Below are 22,955 nucleotides of genomic sequence, written 5' to 3'. Positions count from 1 at the left end.
ACTCAGAAGATTAAGTAATGACTCTTGATTGTAGATCAGCAAGGACCATTTGTTTGTATCACCTAGTTGTATTTTCTGCAAATTAAAAAGAAAAGTGACATTTGACACTGACTATAATAGCATTTCCTCTGTCCTGCTGATTTAACATATATCTCCTCTAGCAGTCGAGAGAGCTCCTCAGCTCTTACTGTAATTTATTTTTTTTGTGTGTGTGTTACTTATATTTATTTTAATAGGTATATATTACCACAGCTTTTAAAATCTGTATTTCTTTTTTTTTTTTATTCCTTTATTTCTCATGTGTTCCCCATCCTGAACCCTCCTATTTATTTTTGTTTCAATAATGGAGATAGTAAGAAAATATTTGGAGGTTTGGCTGGAAGATGTAGAAGGGAAGGGAAGGTGATTATCATATGTATCAGCAGTAGAGGTTACATACATGTTCAGTAAAGGTAATGCAGGAAAAAAAATGTGGACTATGTAGCAGGAGATGGTGGGCAAGAAGCAGGGCTTAGTTTGTTTGTAATAATTAAGCACACTTAACCTGAAAAGTGTGTTTGAGCAAGCTCCAGGAGTTGGTGATGGACAGGGAAGCCTGGTGTGCTGCAGTCCATGGGTTAGCAGAGTCGGACACAACCAAGCGACTGAAGTGAACAGAACTGAACCTAAGAAGAAACTAGCACACAAAATTTTCTTTTGGAGCAAAGACCTTAAATTTTGCTCTAGAGTCTATAGAGTAAACCCCAGTTATCATAGCACTGTTTTAAAAAGATTCAAGGTGTCAAGAAAGGATATGAATTCAAGGACGCAATTTTCTGATTTCATTTCTAGATAAGGAAAAATCTTGAAAGCCAAAAGATATCACTGAAACCCATAAAACTTCTCAGCATCTACTTAGTCACAGTGGAAAATCTTAAACACAAAATAAATATAAAACATGTTGGTGTGTGTATATATAGATATATAGATATATATAGGAGAAGGCAATGGCACCCCACTCCGGTACTCTTGCCTGGAAAATCCCATGGATGGAAAAGCTTGGTGGGCTGCAGTCCATGGGGTCACTAAGAGTCAGACACTACTGAGCGACTTCACTTTCACTTTTCATTTTCATGCATTGGAGAAAGAAATGGCAACCCACTCCGGTGTTCTTGCCTGGAGAATCAGAGGGACGGGGAGCCTGGTGGGCTGCTGTCTATGAGGTCGCACAGAGTCAGACACGACTGAGGCGATTAGCAGCATGTATGTATATGTATATATATATATATGTATATATATATGTATATATATATATATATATATATACACACACATACACATTATTAACAAATATAACACATTATATATAATAAAATAAAAGATTAAATAAAAAATTTAAATCAGTTAAAATAGTATATAACAAAAAGAAAATTTCTCTAAATTTCACATACAGATTGAAGAGAAGTCAGATGTCTGTGATGAGAAACAGAGAAAAACACTCATTCTGCTGGGACTGACAGATGAGTCAGAGCTGCATGTTCTAATTTTTATCTTTTGATTCCTCACCAACACATTGATTTTAACCATAAACCTGACCATAATCACACTCACATTTGTGGATTCCCACCTGAAAACACCAATGTACTTTTTCTTAAAAAATGTCTCCCTGGAGATCTCCTTCACATTTTCTTCTATCCCCAGATACCTGTATAACATAGCTACAGGTGACAGGGTCATTACCTATAATGCTTGTGTCATTCAAGTATCTTTTACTGACCTCTGTGGATTAACAGAATTTTTTCTGCTGGCCACCATGTCCTATGACCATTGCGTGCCCATCTGCAAACGCTTGCACTATGTGACCATCATGAGCAACAGAGTCTGCAGGATTCTCATCATCTTTTGTTGGATGGCTGGTTTGTGTGTATTAATCCCACCACCTAGCCTTGGTTTAAATCTAAAATTTTGTGACTCTAACAAGATTGATCATTTTGACTGTGATGCATTTCCTTTATTGAAAATCTCATGCTCAGACACATGGTTGATGGAACAGATGGTTATAATCTGTGCTGTGCTGACCCTAAATATGACTCTTATTTGTGTAGTTCTGTCATATGCCTGCATCATCAAGACAATTTTGAGATTCCTTTCTGCTCAGCAAAGGAAAAAGCCCTTTTTGACCTGTTCTTCTCACATGAGAGTGGTTACCATCACCTATGGCACATGCATTTTCATCTACCTGAATCCTACAGCAAAGGAAGAAGTGAACATTAAAAAAGTGGTTTCACTCCTCATTTTTTCTGTTTCATCTACGTTGAACTCATTTATTTATACCTTCGGAAACAACCAAGTTAAGAAAGCCTAAGGACTCAATGAAAAGAATTGCCTTGCTCTCATCTAAGTATGAAAAAAATGTTTTTAAAATATCATCTCAAAAGGATAGGAAAGAGACATTTTTGAAGCTTATAATTTACTTGATCTAGGTCTAAGGATCAGAGAAGGCAATGGCACCCCACTCCAGTACTCTTGCCTGGAAAATCCCATGGATGGAGGAGCCTGTTAGGCTGCAGTCCATGGGGTCGCTAAGAGTTGGACACGACTGAGCGACTTCACTTTCACTTTTCACTTTCATGCATTGGAATAGGAAATGACAACCCACTCCAGTGTTCTTGCCCGGAGAATTCCAGGGAAGGGGGAGCCTGGTGGGCTGCCATCTCTGGGGTCACACAGAGTCGGACACAACTGAAGCGACTTAGCAGCAGCAGCAGCAGCAGCAGCAAACTAGTCCCAAAGAGGGGAATTTCTACTCATCTGAAAAAAATGAAATAAATGAAGAATTTACAAAAGTAAATGGAAAATGTAACTACTATGGGTAGAAAATGAAGTCAGTTAAGCAAGCTAAAGAGATTAAAAACCACTTATTTGAAAAGTCCAACAGCATAGCTAAATCCCACTCCAATGAACGTAATGAGTGAAAAACAAATACTCGATATGTTATTGGGAGATCTGGGACAAACAATAACACAAGGAAACAAAATAATTAGAAAAAATATGAGGGAGAATAAATAAATGATTGCATTTGATTGATATCAAAGTCTTATTCAAATTTTGCTTTTCTGAAATGGAGGTATTATATGTCATACAATGAATGATATCAATCACCGTTTAATCAGCAACATTTTGTTTTCAATAGTAATACACAATAAATTTGTATGTCTTAAAGTGATGTCTTAAAATTGATGAAATTTGATATTTTTTAAAAAATCTTGAGGAAATCCTTACATATTCAGAAAATGCAAGAAACTCTAATAGGGAAATAGTGCAATTAATGAGGGAATTTGGTTTCTAGATGAAAAAATGGAAAATATTTAAAAATCAGTAGACAATCATAGCAATAAGCAATGGGAAATTTGTAATATGAGCATGTACACATGTATTTATGTATTTTGGAATAAGCAGTCTATAAGTAATTATAGATTATGTATTGTAGAATTAAATATTACTTTATTTGTGTACACCCATTAATCGAAGTAGAACATTGAAACAAGACAAATTTTAATACAGGATATCTGAGGCAGAAACTAAATGATGCAATCAGAAAGAAGAATGGGTAGAACAAGACAAAAAAATAAAAATGAAACATTGATCATAAAATCACATGAAATATGAGTTTCAGTAAATATATATACATATATATGTATACATAAATTTGAGTATAAACAAACTTTTTTTTTCAAATACATTTAATCCTACATTTGAATGATAGATGATTAAATATCTGTTGGCAAGTGAAAGAAATGAAGTTGCAGTTTATTTTCTTAATATTAGTTCAATAAAAATATAAATGTGAAAAGATAAGCTCTTTGAATGTGTAAATATTGTACATTATACAATGGAGTGTTATTCATCCATAAACAGTGGGAAATCATATCACTTGTGACAGCATGACTGGACCTTGAGGGTATTATGTTAAGTGAAATAAGTCAGAAATAGAAAGACAAATACTGTATAATCTCGTTTTTTTGTGTGGAATTAAGAAACAAAAACAAAACAAAGAAGCCAGCCTCATAGAGAAAGAGATCATATTTGTGGTTACCAGAAGAGGGAGGGCAGAGGCAAATGAAGAACATAATGCTAACACTGCTGTAAGGTATATTTGAAAGTTAAGAGAGTAATCCTAAGAGTTTTCATCAAAAAGGAGAAAACATGTTTTGTATCTATATGAGATGGATGTTCACTATACTTTTGTAGTAATCATTTCACAATGTATGTAAGTTATTATGCTGAATGTCATAAACTTGCCATCCAGTGTGGCATATCAACTGTATCTCAATAAAACTATAAAACATTAAACATAAAAATCCCATTAAAAAGAAGAGCACTGTAAACTCAAACAAGTGGAGGCTATCTGAAAAGACCAAGGTGGAAGTTAGTAAAATAGAAAAATATTTGAGAAATCATCAAGATTAATGAAGGCATGCCAATAATGTGACATTGGTATAAGAATAAACAAATATATAAATATTTGAGAGAATAAAGAGTGAAGGAATAATCTATACAAGTATGGTAAAATGAGGTATGACAAAGCAGTACAGATAGAGTAACATTTTCAAAAATCCTGGGCTGTCAGAAATATTTTAGACTTTATCCTGGTTATTTTGCTTGTTTATTCCTGGTAAACTTGTGAAAATCAATCTTGAAATTCAGGCAATATATGTTAACTTTTAATATGTATATATTTCAGTACAAATATTTAAATAAAAAATAGCGTAGAATGAAAAGCATACAGCTAATATCACAATTAATAGCAAAAAAAATTTAAAAGGGCAATGTTTTCTACCTAAGATCAGGAATAAGAAAAAGAGAGCCATAGCAAAATTTCATAAAAATAAAAATTAAACACATGGAGATTTTTTTTAATAAGTGGAACTATTATTAAATAACATGCTTGTTTATGTAGACAAGAATACCAAAAAAAAAAAAAACTGCTAGAACTAAGAAAACATAGCAAGGGCACAGAATAAAATGTCAGTGCACAAAAATTAACTGTATTTCTACATACTAGCAACAAACAATCTGAAAACAAAATTCTGAAAATTCAAAATAACCTAAAATGCCTTTAGAATGAGTTTAACAAAAGGCATCTAAGCAATGACATCACTTTGCTGACAAAGGTCCATAGAGTCAAAGCTATGGTTTTTCCAGTAGTCATGTACGGATGTGAGAGTTGGATCATAAAGAAGGCTGAGCACCAAAGAATTGATGCTTTCAAATTGTGGTGCTAGAGAAGAGTCCCTTGGACAGCAAGGAGATCAAACCAGTTAATCCTAAAGGAATCAATTCTGAATATTTATTGGAGGGACTGATGCTGGAGCTGAGCTCCAATACTTTAGCCACCTGATGCAAAGTGCTAATTCATTGGAAAAGACCCTGATTCCGGGAAAGAGTGAAGTCAAAAGGAGAAGAGGGAGGCAGAGAATGACATGATTAGATAACACCACCAACTCAGTGGACATGAATTTGAGCAAACTCAGAGAGATAGTGAAGAACAAGGAAACCTGGTGTGCTGCAGTTCATGGGTTCGCAGAGTCAGATACAACTTAGTGACTGAACAAAAACAAAATCTACACAGAAAATACAAAACATCACTAAGATAAGTCAAACCTAAGGAAATGGAGCTGCAGACCACTTCCTTGGGTTGAAATAGTTTATGAGTGTTTTTTTTTTTTTTAATCCATAGATTCAAAGCATCCTCATTCAAATTCCAAGCAGGATTTTTGTCAAAATTGATGAATTGATATTAAAATTCACACAGAAACTGCAAGGACCCAGTAAAATCAAAATAATTTTAAACATGATTAACATATTTGGGGAGTATACACTACCTGATTAATGTAAGCTACAGTAATTTCATCAGGTTTTGCCGGGTGGCTCAGTGGTAAAGAATCTGCATGCCAATGCAGGAGACATGAGTTCAGTCTCTGGGTTACGAAGATCCCCTGGAGAAGGGAATGGCAACCCACTCCAATATTCTTGCCTGGGAAATTCCATGGACAGAGGAAGCTGGCAGGCTACAGCCCATGGAGTCTCAAAGATTTGGACATGACTTAGTCACTAAACACCAATTTCATAGAAGGTGAAACTTCTGGAATGGCTGTGTGAGAAGATCAGCAAAAATTCTCCCTGAAAAACAAGAATAAATATGGACCAAAATTGGCAGATTTTTTTCCTACTGATGCTTTTTAAAATATTCATTTCCGAAACACACGTTTAATGAACTCTATCTGCAGGGTTCATTATAACATGAAAATTTGCAGTCACAAAGTAAGGGCTCTGAGACAGGAGAAGGAAAAAGAGAGAGAGAGCTCAACATGTTTAAAAAATCAAGAAACCTGAGTGAAGGTTACATGTTCTTATAACTTTTCTTGTATATCTAAAATGATTTCAAAAATTTAAGATTTTCAAAATATTAAAGAAATATATGCCAACTAAATCCAAAAATTGTGAGACTGGATTGAAAGATAAGACTCAACCATATGCTACTTACCGGAGACAATCTGTAGGAAGAGATAGAAGGAAAAATATGGATAGAGAGATTTACCCATGCAAATACCAACAAAAGAAAGCTGATTGAGGTGTATAAATATGAGATAAGGTAGACTTCAAAGACATATTATAATCAATAAAGAGATACTTTTCATGATATACAATGTTCAACTCAATAAGATTACATAAGTTATTTTTTTGCAGTTAACGTTGAAATACATGAAATTAAAATTGATAGAATAAAAGATAAAAATAGAAAGATCCAGAATTATAAAGATTTATAGCTGATGAAGCAGACACCTGTACTGAATTCAGTGCAGACATAGGAAGTTTGAACAACACTGAAACCTACTATTATGATTGACATTTAGAGAACTCCCTATCAGTAATTGTATCATATACATATTTTTTAATTTCACAAAGAACACTCATAACATAGAATATTTGTTGGAGCTTTGTCTCAACAAATATCCAAATATTGAAGTAACTTAGATTACATTATATAACCAAAATGGAATTGAACTAAAAATTAACATTTCAATAAAAGATTACTAGAAAGCCATGAAACATTTGAAATTATGTAACCACTTACACATAGCTTGTGGATTAGTAGGAGAAAAGAAGGTGGGAGGATAGAAACTGTATTGAACTACATGAAAATGCCGTATTTGTAAGAAAATTCAAGTTTTAAATGCATATATTTTCAAAAAGAAATATTAACTACTTAAACTTCCATCAGTATGTACATTGGGGACTACCAATATAAGATATTCAAAGCCAAAGATGGTTTTAAAAACTAATGAAGTATTCAGAAAATGAATACTATACACCAGGAATTTTTCTGCTGAAACTGGTAGAAATTATTGAAGTGATACTTAGTTCCTGGTGTTTATAAGTCTGAAAAGTCACAGTTTATGATTCACTTCTACAAACGTTTCCTACTTTAAATGTTCTTAATAAATCTGCATGCTGCTGCTGCTGCTAAGTCGCATCAGTCATGTCTGTGTGACCCCATAGACGGCAGCCCACAAGGCTCCCCCATCCGTGGGATTCTCCTGGCAAGAATACTGGAGTGGGTTGCCATTTCCTTCTCCAATGCATTAAAGTGAAAAGTGAAAGTGAAGTTGCTCAGTTGTGTCTGACCCTCAGCGACCCCATGGACTAGTAATGTATAAAAATAATATATCTATGTGTATACATACAGATGTCAACAACAGCTAACTGTTTATCATGTATGATCATACATGTATTGTCTTTGTATTTATTTTTACAATTAAAATTAAAGTCGTTCCCTGTAATTAAAAGAGTCTATGATGAAGTTCATGTTTATTTCTGTTTCTAAGAACTCTGTCCCCATTGTTCCTTCAGGAGTATTTCTTTCCCCCAAAGTTAATTACATGCTAAATTCCTTAATGACTTTTGAACCAGTCACCAAGGACCTAAGTGTTTATTCACTTAGTTATGATACGTTTAAAAAATGATAGTATTTCAAAGGACTCATATCATCAAGCTCTCTAAAAAACAGAGTGAGATCTTGTGCATGCCAGCCTTTTTACTTAGAGTACAAGTAAACATTGTTTGATTTCAGTGGGACCAAAATCTTGAGGAAATCTCAAAATGTTTTATTTTTTTTTATTATTATTTTTTTAATTAAAAAAAATCAAAATGTTTTAGAGATAGAAAACTTGGGAATCTTTGCCTGTGATTGTGTTAGTGTTGTTTCCTAAAGAAACAGTGACTGGCAGTGTACCTACCTATTTCTACTCCTTGGAATTTGACACATTCCTGCTCAGCTACTGTCACCTTGAGGCATTTGGGAGTGAAATGACTATCTGAAGCTATCATTACCAGAAGTGTGTTCATCTTGGTCACTTATCCTCAACTTATCAGAATGATAGACTGATGCTTGCCTCTGAGAGCTAAGATGATTTCATATTTTCTGAAAAGATCTTTTTACGAAGTTAAGACAAGTAATGAAATAAATATATGAAAATCGTGTTGGCCTGCTTATGCACTGGTAAAACTAAGTTATCTCAGTGTAACATTATTTTTGAACATCCAAAGCAAACTTTCTTGGTATCCCAAGCACATGTGAAAAAATACAGAGACTAACATATATGGTAGTTGTGTCTTGAGCTCTAACATTTTAGAGGAAAATCTTGGTGAGTGAGAAGAAGCAAAATAGTGAGTTAAAAGTGAATTGAAGAATAATTGGAAAAAAAAGGGCTATCAGACTACCAGTGAAATCACCTACATCAACAGTCTCTTCTGCTTCTATGGCTGAGACAGAATTAAACAAGTGTATTGCAAAGTAAAACAAACTGAAAAAAAGAATTTGAGAATGTGGAAAGAGTTATAAAAATAAGCTCTCTCATACAGTAAAAGCAATTTTGAGAAAACATTCCCTTAATCAACCATGGAATACATATCAGTTAGAGGTGAGGATAGATATCTGTTCACAATTCATTGTTAAGTTCAAGATGAAAATCTCTGCAAACCACTTGACAAGAAGTAGTTTTGCTAATACCCACTGATAACATGATTTTGATACTATTTTTTCAATATTAATCTCAATTTTATAAACAGACAGGCTGAAATCAGGAGCCTGTGATGAGAAACCATACAAGACTAACAGCATTTATCCTGATGGGATTGACCAATGACCCACAATTCCAAGTTCTAGTATTTATCTTTCTGCTTAAGTTACATATGTTGAGTGTAACTGGCAATCTAACAATCATCTCCCTCACCTTAGTGAATTCACAGCTTAAATCTGCCATGTGGAACCTTCTCCAGGATAGATCACATCCTGGGCCATAAATCTAGCCTTGGTAAATTCAAAAAAATAGAAATCATTCCAAGCATCTTTTCTGACCACAATGCAGTAAGATTAGATCTCAATTACAGGAGAAAAACTATTAAAAATGCCAACATATGGAGGCTGAACAACACGCTGCTGAATAACCAACAAATCATAGAAGAATACAAAAAAGAAATCAAAATTTGCATAAAACTAATGAAAATGAAAACACAACAACCCAAAACCTGTGGGACACTGTAAAAGCAGTCCTAAGGGGAAAGTTCATAGCAATACAGGCATACCTCAAGAAACAAGAAAAAAGTCAAATAAATAACCTAACTCTACACCTAAAGCAAGTAGAAAAGGAAGAAATGAAGAACCCCAGGGTTAATAGAAGGAAAGAAATGTTAAAAATTAGGGTAGAACTAAATGCAAAAGAAACAAAAGAGACCATAGCAAAAATAAACAAAGCCAAAAGCTGGTTCTTTGAAAGGATAAATAAAATTGACAAACTATTAGCCAGACTCCTCAAGAAACAAAGGGAGAAATATCAAATCAATAAAATTAGAAATGAAAATGGAGAGATCACAACAGACAATACAGAAATACAAAGGATCATAAGAGACTACTATCAACAATTATATGCCAATAAACTGGACAACGTGGAAGAAATGGACAAATTCTTAGAAAAGTACAACTTTCCAAAACTGGACCAGGAAGAAATAGAAAATCTTAACAGACCCATCACAAGCACGGAAATTGAAACTGTAATCAGAAATCTTCCAGCAAACAAAAGCCGAGATCCAGACGGCTTCACAGCTGAATTCTACCAAAAATTTAGAGAAGAGCTAACACCTATCCTACTCAAACTCTTCAAAAAAATTGCAGAGGAAGGGAAACTTCCAAACTCATTCTATGAGGCCACCATCACCCTAATACCAAAACCTGAAAAAGATGCCACAAAAAAAGAAAACTACAGGCCAATATCACTGATGAACATAGATGCAAAAATCCTTAACAAAATTTTAGCAATCAGAATCTAACAACACATTAAAAAGATCATACACCATGACCAAGTGGGCTTTATCCCAGGGATGCAAGGATTCTTCAATATCCGCAAATCAATCAGTGTAATACACCACATTAACAAATTGAAAAATAAAAACCATACGATTATCTCAATAGATGCAGAGAAAGCCTTTGACAAAATTCAACATCCATTTATGATAAAAACTCTCCAGAAAGCAAGAATAGAAGGAACGTACCTCGACATAATAAAAGCTATATATGACAAACCCACAGCAAACATTATCCTCAATGGTGAAAAATTGAAAGCATTTCCTCTGAAGTCAAGAACAGGACAAGGGTGCCCATTTTCACCATTACTATTCAACATAGTTTTGGAAGTTTTAGCCACAGCAATCAGAGCAGAAAAAGAAATAAAAGGAATCCAAATTGGAAAAGAAGAAGTAAAACTCTCACTGTTTGCAGATGACATGATCCTCTACATAGAAAACCCTAAAGACTCCACCAGAAAATTACTAGAACTAGTCAATGATTATAGTAAAGTTGCAGGATATAAAATCAACACACAGAAATCCCTTGCATTCCTATACACTAGTAATGAGAAAACAGAAAGAGAAATTAAGGAAACAATTCCATTCACCATTGCAACGGAAAGAGTAAAATACTTAGGAATATATCTACCTAAAGAAACTAAAGACCAATTTTAGAAAACTATAAAATACTGGTGAAAGAAATCAAAGAGGACACTAATGGATGGAGAAATATACCATGTTCATGGATTGGAAGAATCAATATAGTGAAAATGAGTATACTACCCAAAGCAATTTATAGATTCAATGCAATCCCTATCAAGCTACCAATGGTATTCTTCACAGAGCTAGAACAAATAATTTCACAATTTGTATGGAAATACAAAAAACCTCGAATAGCCAAAGCTATCTTGAGAAAGAAGAATGGAACTGGAGGAATCAACCTACTTGACTTCAGGCTCTACTACAAAGCCACAGTCATCAAGACAGTATGGTACTGGCACAAAGACGGAAATATAGATCAGTGGAACAAAATAGAAAGCCCAGAGATAAATCCAGGCACCTACAGACACCTTATCTTTGACAAAGGAGGCAAGAATATACAATGGATTAAAGACAATCTCTTTAACAAGTGGTGCTGGGAAAACTGGTCAACCACTTGTAAAAGAATGAAACTAGAACACTTTCTAACACCATACACAAAAATAAAGTCAAGATGGATTAAAGATCTAAATGTAAGACCAGAAACTATAAAACTCCTAGAGGAGAACATAGGCAAAACACTCTCCGACATACATCACAGCAGGATCCTCTATGACCCACCTCCCAGAATATTGGAAATAAAAGCAAAAATAAACAAATGGGACCTAATTAAACTTAAAAGCTTCTGCACAACAAAGGAAACTATTAGCAAGGTGAAAAGACAGCCTTCAGGATGGGAGAAAATAATAACAAATGAAGCAACTGACAAAAAACTAATCTCAAAAATATACAAGCAACTCCTACAGCTCAACTTCAGAAAAATACATGACCCAATCAAAAAATGGGCCAAAGAACTAAATAGACATTTCTCCAAAGAAGACATACAGATGGCTAACAAAAACATGAAAAGATGCTCAACATCACTCATTATCAGAGAAATGCAAATCAAAACCACTATGAGGTACCATTTCATGCCAAGTCAGAATGGCTGTGATCCAAAAGTCTACAAGCAATAAATGCTGGTGAGGGTGTGGAGAAAAGGGAACCCTCTTACACTGTTGGTGGCAATGCAAACTAGTACAGCCACTATGGAGAACAGTGTGGAGATTCCTTAAAAAACTGGAAATAGAACTGCCTTATGATCCAGCAATCCCACAGCTGGGGATACACACTGAGGAAACCAGAATTGAAAGATACACGTGTACCCCAGTGTTCATCGCAGCACTGTTTATAATAGCCAGGACATGGAAGCAACCTAGATGTCCATCAGCAGATGAATGGATAAAGAAAGCTGTGGTACATATACACAACGGAGTATTACTCAGCCATTAAAAGGAATTCATTTGAATCAGTTCTAATGAGATGGATATAACCTACAAGGGAAAAGAGGCTGAAAAAAAAAGAACATATGTAACTTAATTATTTTGCTGTTCACCTGAAACTAATACAACATTATAAATTAACCATGCTTCAATTTAATAGGAAATTATTCTTGTTTACTAAGCTGACAAAAATTTTAAAATTGATTCAAAAAACACTTTACAAAATAATACTCTACAATACACTTTTAAAGAATAAGGTCTCCTGGAGCTTCTTAAACATATTTAATAATTCAGTTTAAGAATTTTTAAAACTATGGCTTTTAAATGAATCATGGAACATTCATTTAAATTACTTAAGAAATACAATACTCCAAAAATTTATATTCCATAATACAACCAAATCCCTCTATTCATTTTATTCTAACATTTTATTAGAGAAAATAAATTTTGCAATTTTGTATTTCTAACACAGAAATACTTCATTTTGAAGAACAGAAAGTTAAATTCAGATGTATAGAATGGAAAGGGTTTCTAAGCTCAAGTAAGCACAAGTTATATAATCAATTAAATATTAGAGATCAATTCTTGTACTAGAAGCATCAAAAGAGCTTGTGTTCAATGTTTCTTTTATGCTTTCATGTTGATTATTTCAATAAACAGTATTACTTGTCTGAAGCAGAAAATATCTTTCTAAATACATCTCTGAAGGCTTGTTTAACTTGCTGGTTCCTCAGAGTATAAATGAATGGGTTCAACAAAGGAGCAATTGAAGTATTTAATACAGCCACTCCTTTGCTTAAAGTGATCCTTTCATTTGCTGAGGGCTTTATGTAGATGAATATGCAACTACCATAAGTGATGGATACAATAATCATGTGAGAAGAGCAGGTAGAAAAGGCTTTTTTCTTTTGTTGAGCTGAAGGAAATTTTATAATTGTCTTGACGATATAAGAGTAAGAAAGAATTACCAATAGCAATGTGACCACGAGGATTATCACAGCTAATAAAAATGCAATCATTTCTAGTAAATGTGTGTCTGAGCAAGAAAGTTGTAGGATAGGAGAAATATCACAAATGAAATGATCAATGACATTTGAATCACAGAAATCCAGGTGAAGACCCAAAATTAGTGGAGGGAAAATAACCACGAATCCAGTTGCCCAAGAACTGAGTACCAGATGATGACAAATTGTGCTGCTCATGACGGATGTATAATGCAAAGGCTTGCAAATGGCAACATAACGGTCCTAGGACATAGCCGCCAGAAGGAAAAATTCTGTAAGTCCCAAGAATATGTAAAAAAAATAACTGAGACATGCAACCAATATGAGAAATCATCTTTTCTCTGTTTACAGTGGTGACTAGGAATCTGGGGATGCAAGCACTTGTGAATGAAATTTCCAGGAAAGAGAAATTACGGAGAAAGAAATACATTGGGGTCTTGAGATGGGAATCCAACAGAGTGAGGGTAATGATGGTTAAGTTTCCAATCATGCTCAACGTGTAATTTAGAAGCAGAAACAAAAAAATTAGGATCTGTAACTGAGAATCATCTGTCAGTCCCAGAAGGATAAACTCTGTGTGCCTTGTATGGTTCCTCATTTCTCCTCTGTAATTTCAAACAATTTATTGTAATAAAAAGGTATAAAAATAAGAAACTACAGGAATAGTTTTATCTTTAAGATATTATATATTAAAGGATACATGTGCACAAACATACCCATTTGCCTGAGTTTGAAGATATGCTCTAGAACTGTGCTGCAAATACTAATATTACCAAAGTCAACTCAGTTTTGGAAATTGACCTATAATACCCATAATAGTTATTTTTCACCCTTATTTACAAACTCCCAGTCAATTACAACTGCTTCCAATTTGTCCATTGTTAAATAATTAAATAAATCCTCGGTTCAGATTTCAAAATTAATTCATTCATTTTAATTAACTTTATCAAAATAAAATTATGCAAGTGAAGTGAATTAAAACCTACAGTTAAATTCTGAAACTTTAGATTTAATATTAAAGAGACATTTGATTCAAGCCCAATTAGTCACCTAGAGAAGCAACTTCTCTAGGAACTACTGATGAAGGCATAGAAAGGACAACAAGAGAAAAAGAGAATAAAAGTATGTAGTACCCCAGCAAAATAAATACAAGTCGAATCTAGGAAAACTTGAAATTGAATATAAAGCAGATATAATCACATTTACAAAAAATTAACAATGCATTTAGAACTTGAACGATTTTGCCACATGTAATAGCGAACAAATAATAAAAGAGAAAACACAGAAAAGACAATCACAATCTCCATCCAGTTACACATATTCAGAGTCTAACATCACTTGCCATTAAATTATCTTTTAATCAGATATTAAATTAGAGTGCATATATGTTTTTCATAAAAAGGAAATATTTCAATAAAATGTATTTTTATTCTCTAATTTTTTATAAAAGCAAAAGAATTTTAGTGAAATCAGAGTACTAATTGGTTATATATTTTAGAGGCATATTTTCAACTAAAATATACCCAATGATGCACTTCATTTTCCTCTTACTCTGAAGAAATGTTTGTCAACTATTTGTGAAATAGGTAGACTATTTCCAAATAAACATAGTATATAAGCACTGAAAGAAATGGAAAATAGACTGCATCATAGAGTATACAATGTTTTCTTCATTTTAAAATAAAATAATGTACTTTGCATTCCTTCTCAGCAATTATTTTGCCAATCAATATCTTTGCCTGTTCTAAAACTTTTCTTTTTCTTATTGAATACATAATGTTTTTCCTTCTACATGATTTAGCCTGTTACTTCACATAGGAATTCACAAACCCCACATTATTTAGATAAATAATTTTATTAATAATCATTAGCACATCTTTGTTTTTCATTTCATGTATATTAGCATATTCTTCTCCTCTTAGATTAATACTCCAATGAATTAGCTCCAGGCTGTTAATGGAAAAGGCAGCTCTTAGAGAACCACAGATGAATCTCAACCTTCCTTCCTTGACCTGGTCTTCATTTGGCCCTGTTTATTTTGTTAACATGCTCTTTCCCTAATTTCTTTTTCCTGAAAAATATATTGAACTTTCTTGTAGGTTAATTGCTGGTATCAGAGTAATTTCAAAATCAAGCAGCAGATATTTGTTCTGCAACCAGTGCAGATTTGAAAATCCATAATTATCAGTGATAAATTGTCATATATCAAAGTGTTGGTCAGAATTAGTACTCCTCAGGGAGTTAACTTTTCTGTTTTTTCAAAAATATATTAAAACGTGAAATAAACTCTCCAAGAAAAACATCCCCCAACCTCGTAATGTTTGATTGACATCTAGAGTTTCCAAGGTTCTCTTTGTCTAGAGCAGTAGAATAATTATCATTCCCTTCACATTCCCACAGTGTCTGGTGTAAACCATGAAGTACTGGAAATGTAAGTGCAAATACATATTGCAAGCTTCATATTCTTGAATTTAGAGATTCATAAATAGATGAGAAATAATCAATGCTTTATTCAAAGAGAATTAATATCAGCTTTAAATCACTGTTATTTATTTATATGTTATTTACATGGTAGCAATAATTATTCTTAAATATTTAAGAGAAAAGTAAGACACTACTTACTGCCATTAGTAGAATATGTTGGTATCTTTTTTTTCTCTAGACTATATAAATAAACATCAACCATAATAGAGTCAAACATATTTATTGGAAAATAATATTAAATAAACTCTCATGTTAATTCCAATTAGAGAGTAAAGTGTGACTATATTAGTAATGGAACTTTCTTCACTATCACATGATACTGAATGTATGTCTTGAATAATAAAATTTCTAGTAAACTTCTCTCTGTTACTATAAAATTTATATCTGTTCAACCAATCCCACCTTACCAACATCCATAATGATTATCACAGCTGAGATGACTAGCTAGTTTAGTACTTGGGAAATATCTGCCAGGTTCAAATTATTTAAAGAGTGAGTGCTTCTTTACAAGAAACCTAAGGGGATTGTGTCTCTAAGGGAAAGTAGACAAGATGAAACAACACTCAAAAACCCACACCAAACACCATTTATCCCTTGTCTTTATCATTTAATTAAAAATAAGCTTATTGATTCAAGCATGCTGATATGAAGTATTATGAGACTCATCACATTAAAAAAATACTCATTTCAAAAGAATCATGTATACTCTGCAAACCAACAGATGTGCCAAGATACAAGGATAAATCCTCTTGAGGTTTTTGTTTTTTCCAAAATGTGAATTGTCACTAGAAGATCAGCATGTTGCTACCTACCACAAATACTTATTGTTTTTTTTAAAAAACAACTCTATTCAATATTAAAAAAACTGAACTTCTGTTTATTACTATGATTTGAGAATGGATATTTTATTTGGTGATTTGAGGGTGTGCACTTACATTCAAGCTTTTTGAAATATTACTAATTATTATAATGTCCACCTTTTGTTGAAAATTTAGTATGCATGAATCACTGCTAATTTTTGTGTTTACAGTATTTAAATTAGTCATCAATAGACAAAGTACACATATTTATGACCTTTGCTTTTGTAAAAACTAATACTTAGGGAAGTCATTTCACTAATTCACACTCGTGACAAAGTTTAAAAACTACAGAGACATGATCACAATCAGATTCATGATTCCAAAGTGTAGCTTGTTACCCATTATGCAATACTTCAAATTAAGTAAATGAGTGGTTAGTTGACAGGCAGACTACAGCTAGATGATGATGATGATAGGTAGGTAGGTAGATAGATAAATAATCTAATGGTTTAATCCATACCCAGAATTTGAATGCTTAACTTTTTTTGAGTGAATAAATATATGATAAAAAGATTGACATTTTCATACCACTGTCAACGGGAAAAAAAAGTGCACATGAGTGTTGTGAATTAAGTTTTACTTGAGGCAGAATGAGGACAATAGCTCTGGAAACAGTATTTCAGATAGCTCTGAAAAACAGCTCCAGAGAGGTAGGGATGAAGGTCATCATTATATATGATTTTAGTGAAGAGTGATACCTGCAGTCAAGTACACATTTTGAGCAAGGCTTGCTGCTAGTCACAAGGAACAGATGCCATCAATAATGATTTTAGTGCTGTCTAGACAACCCACTCAAGTACTATTGCCTGGAAAATCCCATGGATGGAGGAGCCTGATAGGCTGCAGTCCAAGGGGTCGCACAGAGTTGGACACGGCTGAAGCGACTTAGCAGCAGCAGCAGCAGACACAAGGAGACACATACACACAAAAAATGAGCTCATAAAATCTTTTGAAAATATCTATCTGAAGGCCTGTTCTATTAGTTTAGTCCCCCCCCCGCGACCCCCGCAGAGCGCAGAGTGCCTCATTCCTGATCTCCACCCTGAAGTCCTTTCAGGGGTGTTGAAGGTCAGCAGTTGTAGTGGCTCATGATTTAATCCTTATAGAGGTAAATTGCAAATGCCAGTTTGCAGTTGGCATCATATATGCAAATATTTTGTCAAGAAAATGGTTGCTCCCTTTTAAACAAAACTTGTACTTTTCAACCATATCATTAATTTATGTAAAATTTAAAGTATCATGTTACCAAAAAAAATAACACTGAAATTGAATTAAAAAATCAAATGAAATAACAATATTATGCTGTGAATAAAAGAACCACAAGAGTTAAAAACAAAGAAAGAAATAAAAATAATTTAGTGTGTGATGATTTAAAATATCATGCTCTGATCATGGACCCTCTGTGGGACAGTCTAAAGGGTAAAAGGATTACAAACATAGCTTTAAATTCATACAGTTTGTGTTTTATCACTGATAGTACTGACTGAGTAATTCTGATTTCACCTTGTCTGAATTTTAGCATTGGGTAAACTAGTAAATATACGAATGTTGAGAACTAGGAATTTCACTGAAGGGATAAGGGGTGGGGAGAGAATCAAATATGATGAAGAAATAATTCAGTAATGCTGAATTAAAATTAGAAGCAGTAGTGTAAACTAATGAATCTTAACATGTTTTTTTCCTAGCTTTGTCTTTTGAAAGATTGACAACACTACTATGCTCCAACACTGAGTGGGAAATTCCAAGATGACACAGAAGACTTCTTGAAGATCAAATTTGCAAACTAGTGAATGCCGAAAAATAATTACCTTAGAAACAAAGAATCATAACACCTAAGAATTCATAGTAACACCATTACTAATATACATAATGGTATGGCTACTAATGTGTATATGAATTTATAATGAAGAGGGGAAACTCTATAGAATTATAATACCAAATTTTTCACATATAAAGAATTAAAAAATTTTTAAATCAACATTTCCAAACCTCATGGAACATGAAACCCTTTACATTTGTTTTCCATGATACCATGTTCATCTAGTGTTTGTCCCTCCTACCTCACTATGGCCTGTTTCTATATATTTTCTTTTGATACCACCTTATTTTGTTGACTTCTGCATGTTGGATACAGATGTTAATGTAAAGAAAATAAATAATAAAATAATAGGAAGAAAATGTAAGCAAATATATGACAACATCAGAATCAGTAAAGCCATAATGGCAAAAGATTCAGAAACAATAAAACAAAAGGAAGCATATTTTACTACAATTCAACTAAATTTTCAGTGTACCACCAGCACCATAAGTACTGGTTTGGCCAAAGCATTCAATTTTTTTTTTTTTTTCTGTGAGCTGACTCTACTAATGCTTAGTTATCTTTAACATCATTCAAAACAATTTTTTTTTAGATTGTGTTGTGAAAGCTATTATATCAATGTTCATTAAAAAAAACATCAAAATAATGAATTTTTGTGAGGCACTTTAATACGGAAGATGGAAGAAAAAACCATTTTCAGCATATTATGCTTTATTATATCAAGAAAGGTAAAAATGCAACTGAAGCACACACACAAAAAGGTTTGTGCAGTGTATGCAGAAGGTGCTGTGACTGACCGAAGGTGTCAAAAGTGGTTTGCAGAGTTTTGTGCTGGAGATTTCTCACTGGATGACATTCCACAGTCAAGTATACCAGTAAAGTTGACAGCAGTCAAATAAATACAATAATGGAGAGCAGTGAATGTTACACCAACAGGAGACAGCTGACATACTCACAATATCCAAATCAAGCACTGAAAATCATTTGCAACAGCTTGGTTATGTTGAAATGAAGTGAAAGTCACTCAGTCGTGTCTGACTTTTTGTGACCCCAGGTAAAGTAGCCTGCCAGGCTCCTCGGTCCATGGGGATTCTCCAGGCAAGACTACTGGAGTGGGTTGCCATTCCCTTCTCCTGGGGATCTTCCCAACCCAGGGATCAAACCCAGGTCTCCTGCTCACACTATAGGTGGATTCTTCACCATTTGAGCCACTAGGGAAGTCCATATTGGTTATGTTAATCATTTTAATGTTTGGGTTGCACATAAGTTAAGCAAGAAAATCTTCTGACCATATTTCCACATGTAATTCTCTACTTAAAAATAATGAAAATTAAAACAAATTGTGGCAGATGATGAAAAGTGAATAGTGTACAATAATATGGAATGAAACAGATCATAGGACAAGCAAAATTAACTACCACCAACCACATCAAAGGCCTGTTTTCAAAGAAGTTGATGTTGTGTATATGGTGAGACTGGAAAGGAGTCCTTCTATTATGAGCTTCTTTTGAAAAACCAAACTATTAATTCCAACAAGTTCTGCTCCCAGTTAGATCAACTAAAAGCAGCATTCGATGAAAAGTATCTGGAAGTAGTGAACAGAGAACCCATAATATTCCATCAGGATAATGGAAGACTACATGTTTCCTTGAATACCAGGCAAAAACTGTTGCAGCATGGCTGGGAAGTTCTTATTCATCTGACATATTCCCTGGATATTGCACCCTCAGATCTCAATTTATTTCAGTCTTTATGCAACCCTCTTAATGGAAAAAATTCCAATTCCCTGGAAGACTGTAAAAGGCACCTTGAACAGCTCTTTGCTCAAAAGTATCAAAAGTTTTGGCAAGGTAGAATTATGAAATTACTTGAAAAATGGTGGAAGTAGTGAAACAAAACAGTGAATATGTTGTTCAATGAAGTTCTCAGTGAAAATAAAAAATGTGTCCTTTATTTTTGCTTAAAAACTGAAAAAACTTCTTAGCCAACACAATAGTATTAAATGTTAAATAACAAATAGTGAAACAGGATTTACAACATAAGACTTGCAAAGATTGATATCCTTGAATGTATACAAATATCCTAGAAAAACATAAGCAATCACTTTAATTCAAAAACAGTGAAAGGACCATAACAGCCTGTTCATAAACAAAGCATAAATTATCAATAAATATTTGAAAACTATAATTATTAGCAATTAAGAATGTGAATTAACATGAAACAGTATGATCTAGATCATCATTTTGCAAAGATTTAGTACCATGAAGATACTTCCTTACCTTGGTGTTTTTAATGCACCTCCCATCTCATAGGACTGTCCCAGTTCGTAAGTGTATTTGTTAGCTTTTGTTTTGCTTTTCTATATTATATTTTACATTCATTAGTGATTTTTAAGCATAGACACCAAGGACACTTTTTTATTTATTTTTTTCCCAAGGACACTTTTTTCTAACTTTATTTATCTTACCTGTTACAGGTTGACCACATAAAGAAAGCATCCTCCATCATATCTTTAGTGAAACTTTTCAGGGAACCATTCTCTGTTAAAAAATTGTTGGACCAAAACATCAACTTCTCAACAATCAGAGAATTTCTGATTTTCTTTAGCCTTTTTACTAGTCTTTCCTTTTATCTAACTCTTCAGATTATATGGAAATAGATCATTTATAAATTTAGACTCATATTGTCATTCACAGTAAATGCTACACATATGGATATAAAAATTGATACTGCCTGTTTTTGTATTTCCATTGCTGTCTTTGAGTGCAAGTAAGAAAGAAACACTAGACTCTATCTATGTCACTACTAACAATTCTTGTTTAATTGTGAGACTATGTGGGGAGAAAACAAAAACTGAAGCCTGAATGAAAGACTAAAATGTAAGTATGTGTATATTTCTCAAATCAATATTTTTCTATTCTGAAACTTGGAAAACTAATTAAAATGGTTCCTATAAATTTCCTAAGGATACATAAAAACATTTATATATAAACATATACTTATATGTAAGATATATATAACGTGTGTGTGTGTTTTTTTTTTTTTTAATTTGGATAGTTCACAGGATGTGAGAAATTCATTTCAATACTTGAAAGTCATCATGGATGTCTCTGGGCCTGTGGTAAATGAGGAAGTCTCTAGGCCTATCTTATAAATTGGTTAAGATTGGGACAATAGATGTTATATTATACATAAACACACACACACATAAACACAACCTCGAATATATAAGTAAATCTTGTATACAAACAGTGTGCTTGTATATAACATCCAGGTAGGCAATTTTTTTAATGCATTCTTATAAACTCTTTTAATTAGTGTGGTATGCTTTGAACATTTATAGGCGGTGCATCATCATTTATGTTTGGACTTTGGCGTATCACTTTGTTACTTGATATTTGTTTGTTCCCATTGCTGTTCATTCTTTTGTTTCTCCTTTCCTGTATTCAATTGAATAACTTTACTGTTCAATTTTAATTTATGTAATTTATACAATGTGCTTTTTACTGTATCAACTCTTACAAGTTTGTGCATGGTCTGTGAATGATAATCTACACAGTGAACATTTCACAAATGACTTGGAAACAATATTTACCACTGGGGGTAGAATGTAAAAAAAACTTTTTTGCCTTTACACTTCTACTTCTCATGAGAGTTATCACATATCTTGACTATTTACATTGGCAATCACATCAGATAATACTATGATTTTGGCTCTCAACAACTGTATGAAAGGATTTGTATCATACAGGCTTTTTCCTGTTTTTCAGTGTTTGATAGAAACATACAATTAAACCACCTGAGGCTGCAGTTCTCTTTGTTGGATGATTTGTGTACCTGTTTAATATTAGGGATAGAGATATATAGGTTAGATATTTCATCTTGAGTTAGCTTTGGTAGACTGTATCTTTCATAGCATTGATTCATTAATTTAAGCTGTCAAATCTACTTTGTAGAGACATGATATTTTTCTGTTTTAATATATGTGTAATCTGCAATGATGTCATACCTCACATTGCTGATAAATTTCACCTTTTCTTTTTTCTTCCAGACCAGCCACAATAACAGTTTATCAATATTAAACATCCTCTCCAAGAATCAGCTTTTGATTATATTCATCTTCTCTCTTGTTTCTCTTTTCCATTTCACTGATTTTTTTTTTTTTGCTTATTATTTCTTTTCATCTGTTTGGATAACTTTTCTTTGACTTTTTTACATGTAGATTGTATAAAACATCAAAGCTGGTAATGAGAAATCACACAGTCATAACAACATTCATCTTGTTGGGATTTACAGAGGACCCACAGCTGCTAGTTCTGATTTTTGTCTTTTTATTTCTTACGTATATAATGAGTGTTACTGGAAATCTGACCATTATCATTCT

At 33.3% G+C, this 22,955-nt stretch overlaps 1 protein-coding gene and 1 pseudogene across 1 annotated transcript; one reads left to right on the top strand and one right to left on the bottom strand.

Annotated features, from left to right (window-relative positions):
* Positions 1–343: 343 nt before the first annotated feature.
* Positions 344–2,462, top strand: LOC133248694 (olfactory receptor 6C2-like; annotated as a pseudogene).
* A 10,604-nt stretch (positions 2,463–13,066) lies between these two features.
* LOC133248872 (olfactory receptor 6C70-like) lies at positions 13,067–14,006 on the bottom strand. The gene is given in 2 exon segments (XM_061419156.1): positions 13,067–13,708; positions 13,710–14,006. Coding segments are annotated over 2 exon segments (939 nt in total).
* Positions 14,007–22,955: the final 8,949 nt, after the last annotated feature.

Source organism: Bos javanicus, chromosome 5, assembly GCF_032452875.1.
Source record: "Bos javanicus breed banteng chromosome 5, ARS-OSU_banteng_1.0, whole genome shotgun sequence".
Lineage (NCBI taxonomy): Eukaryota > Metazoa > Chordata > Mammalia > Artiodactyla > Bovidae > Bos > Bos javanicus.
The sequence above is the reverse complement of the archived record's forward strand: the minus strand, read 5'-3'. Positions and strand labels throughout refer to the sequence as shown.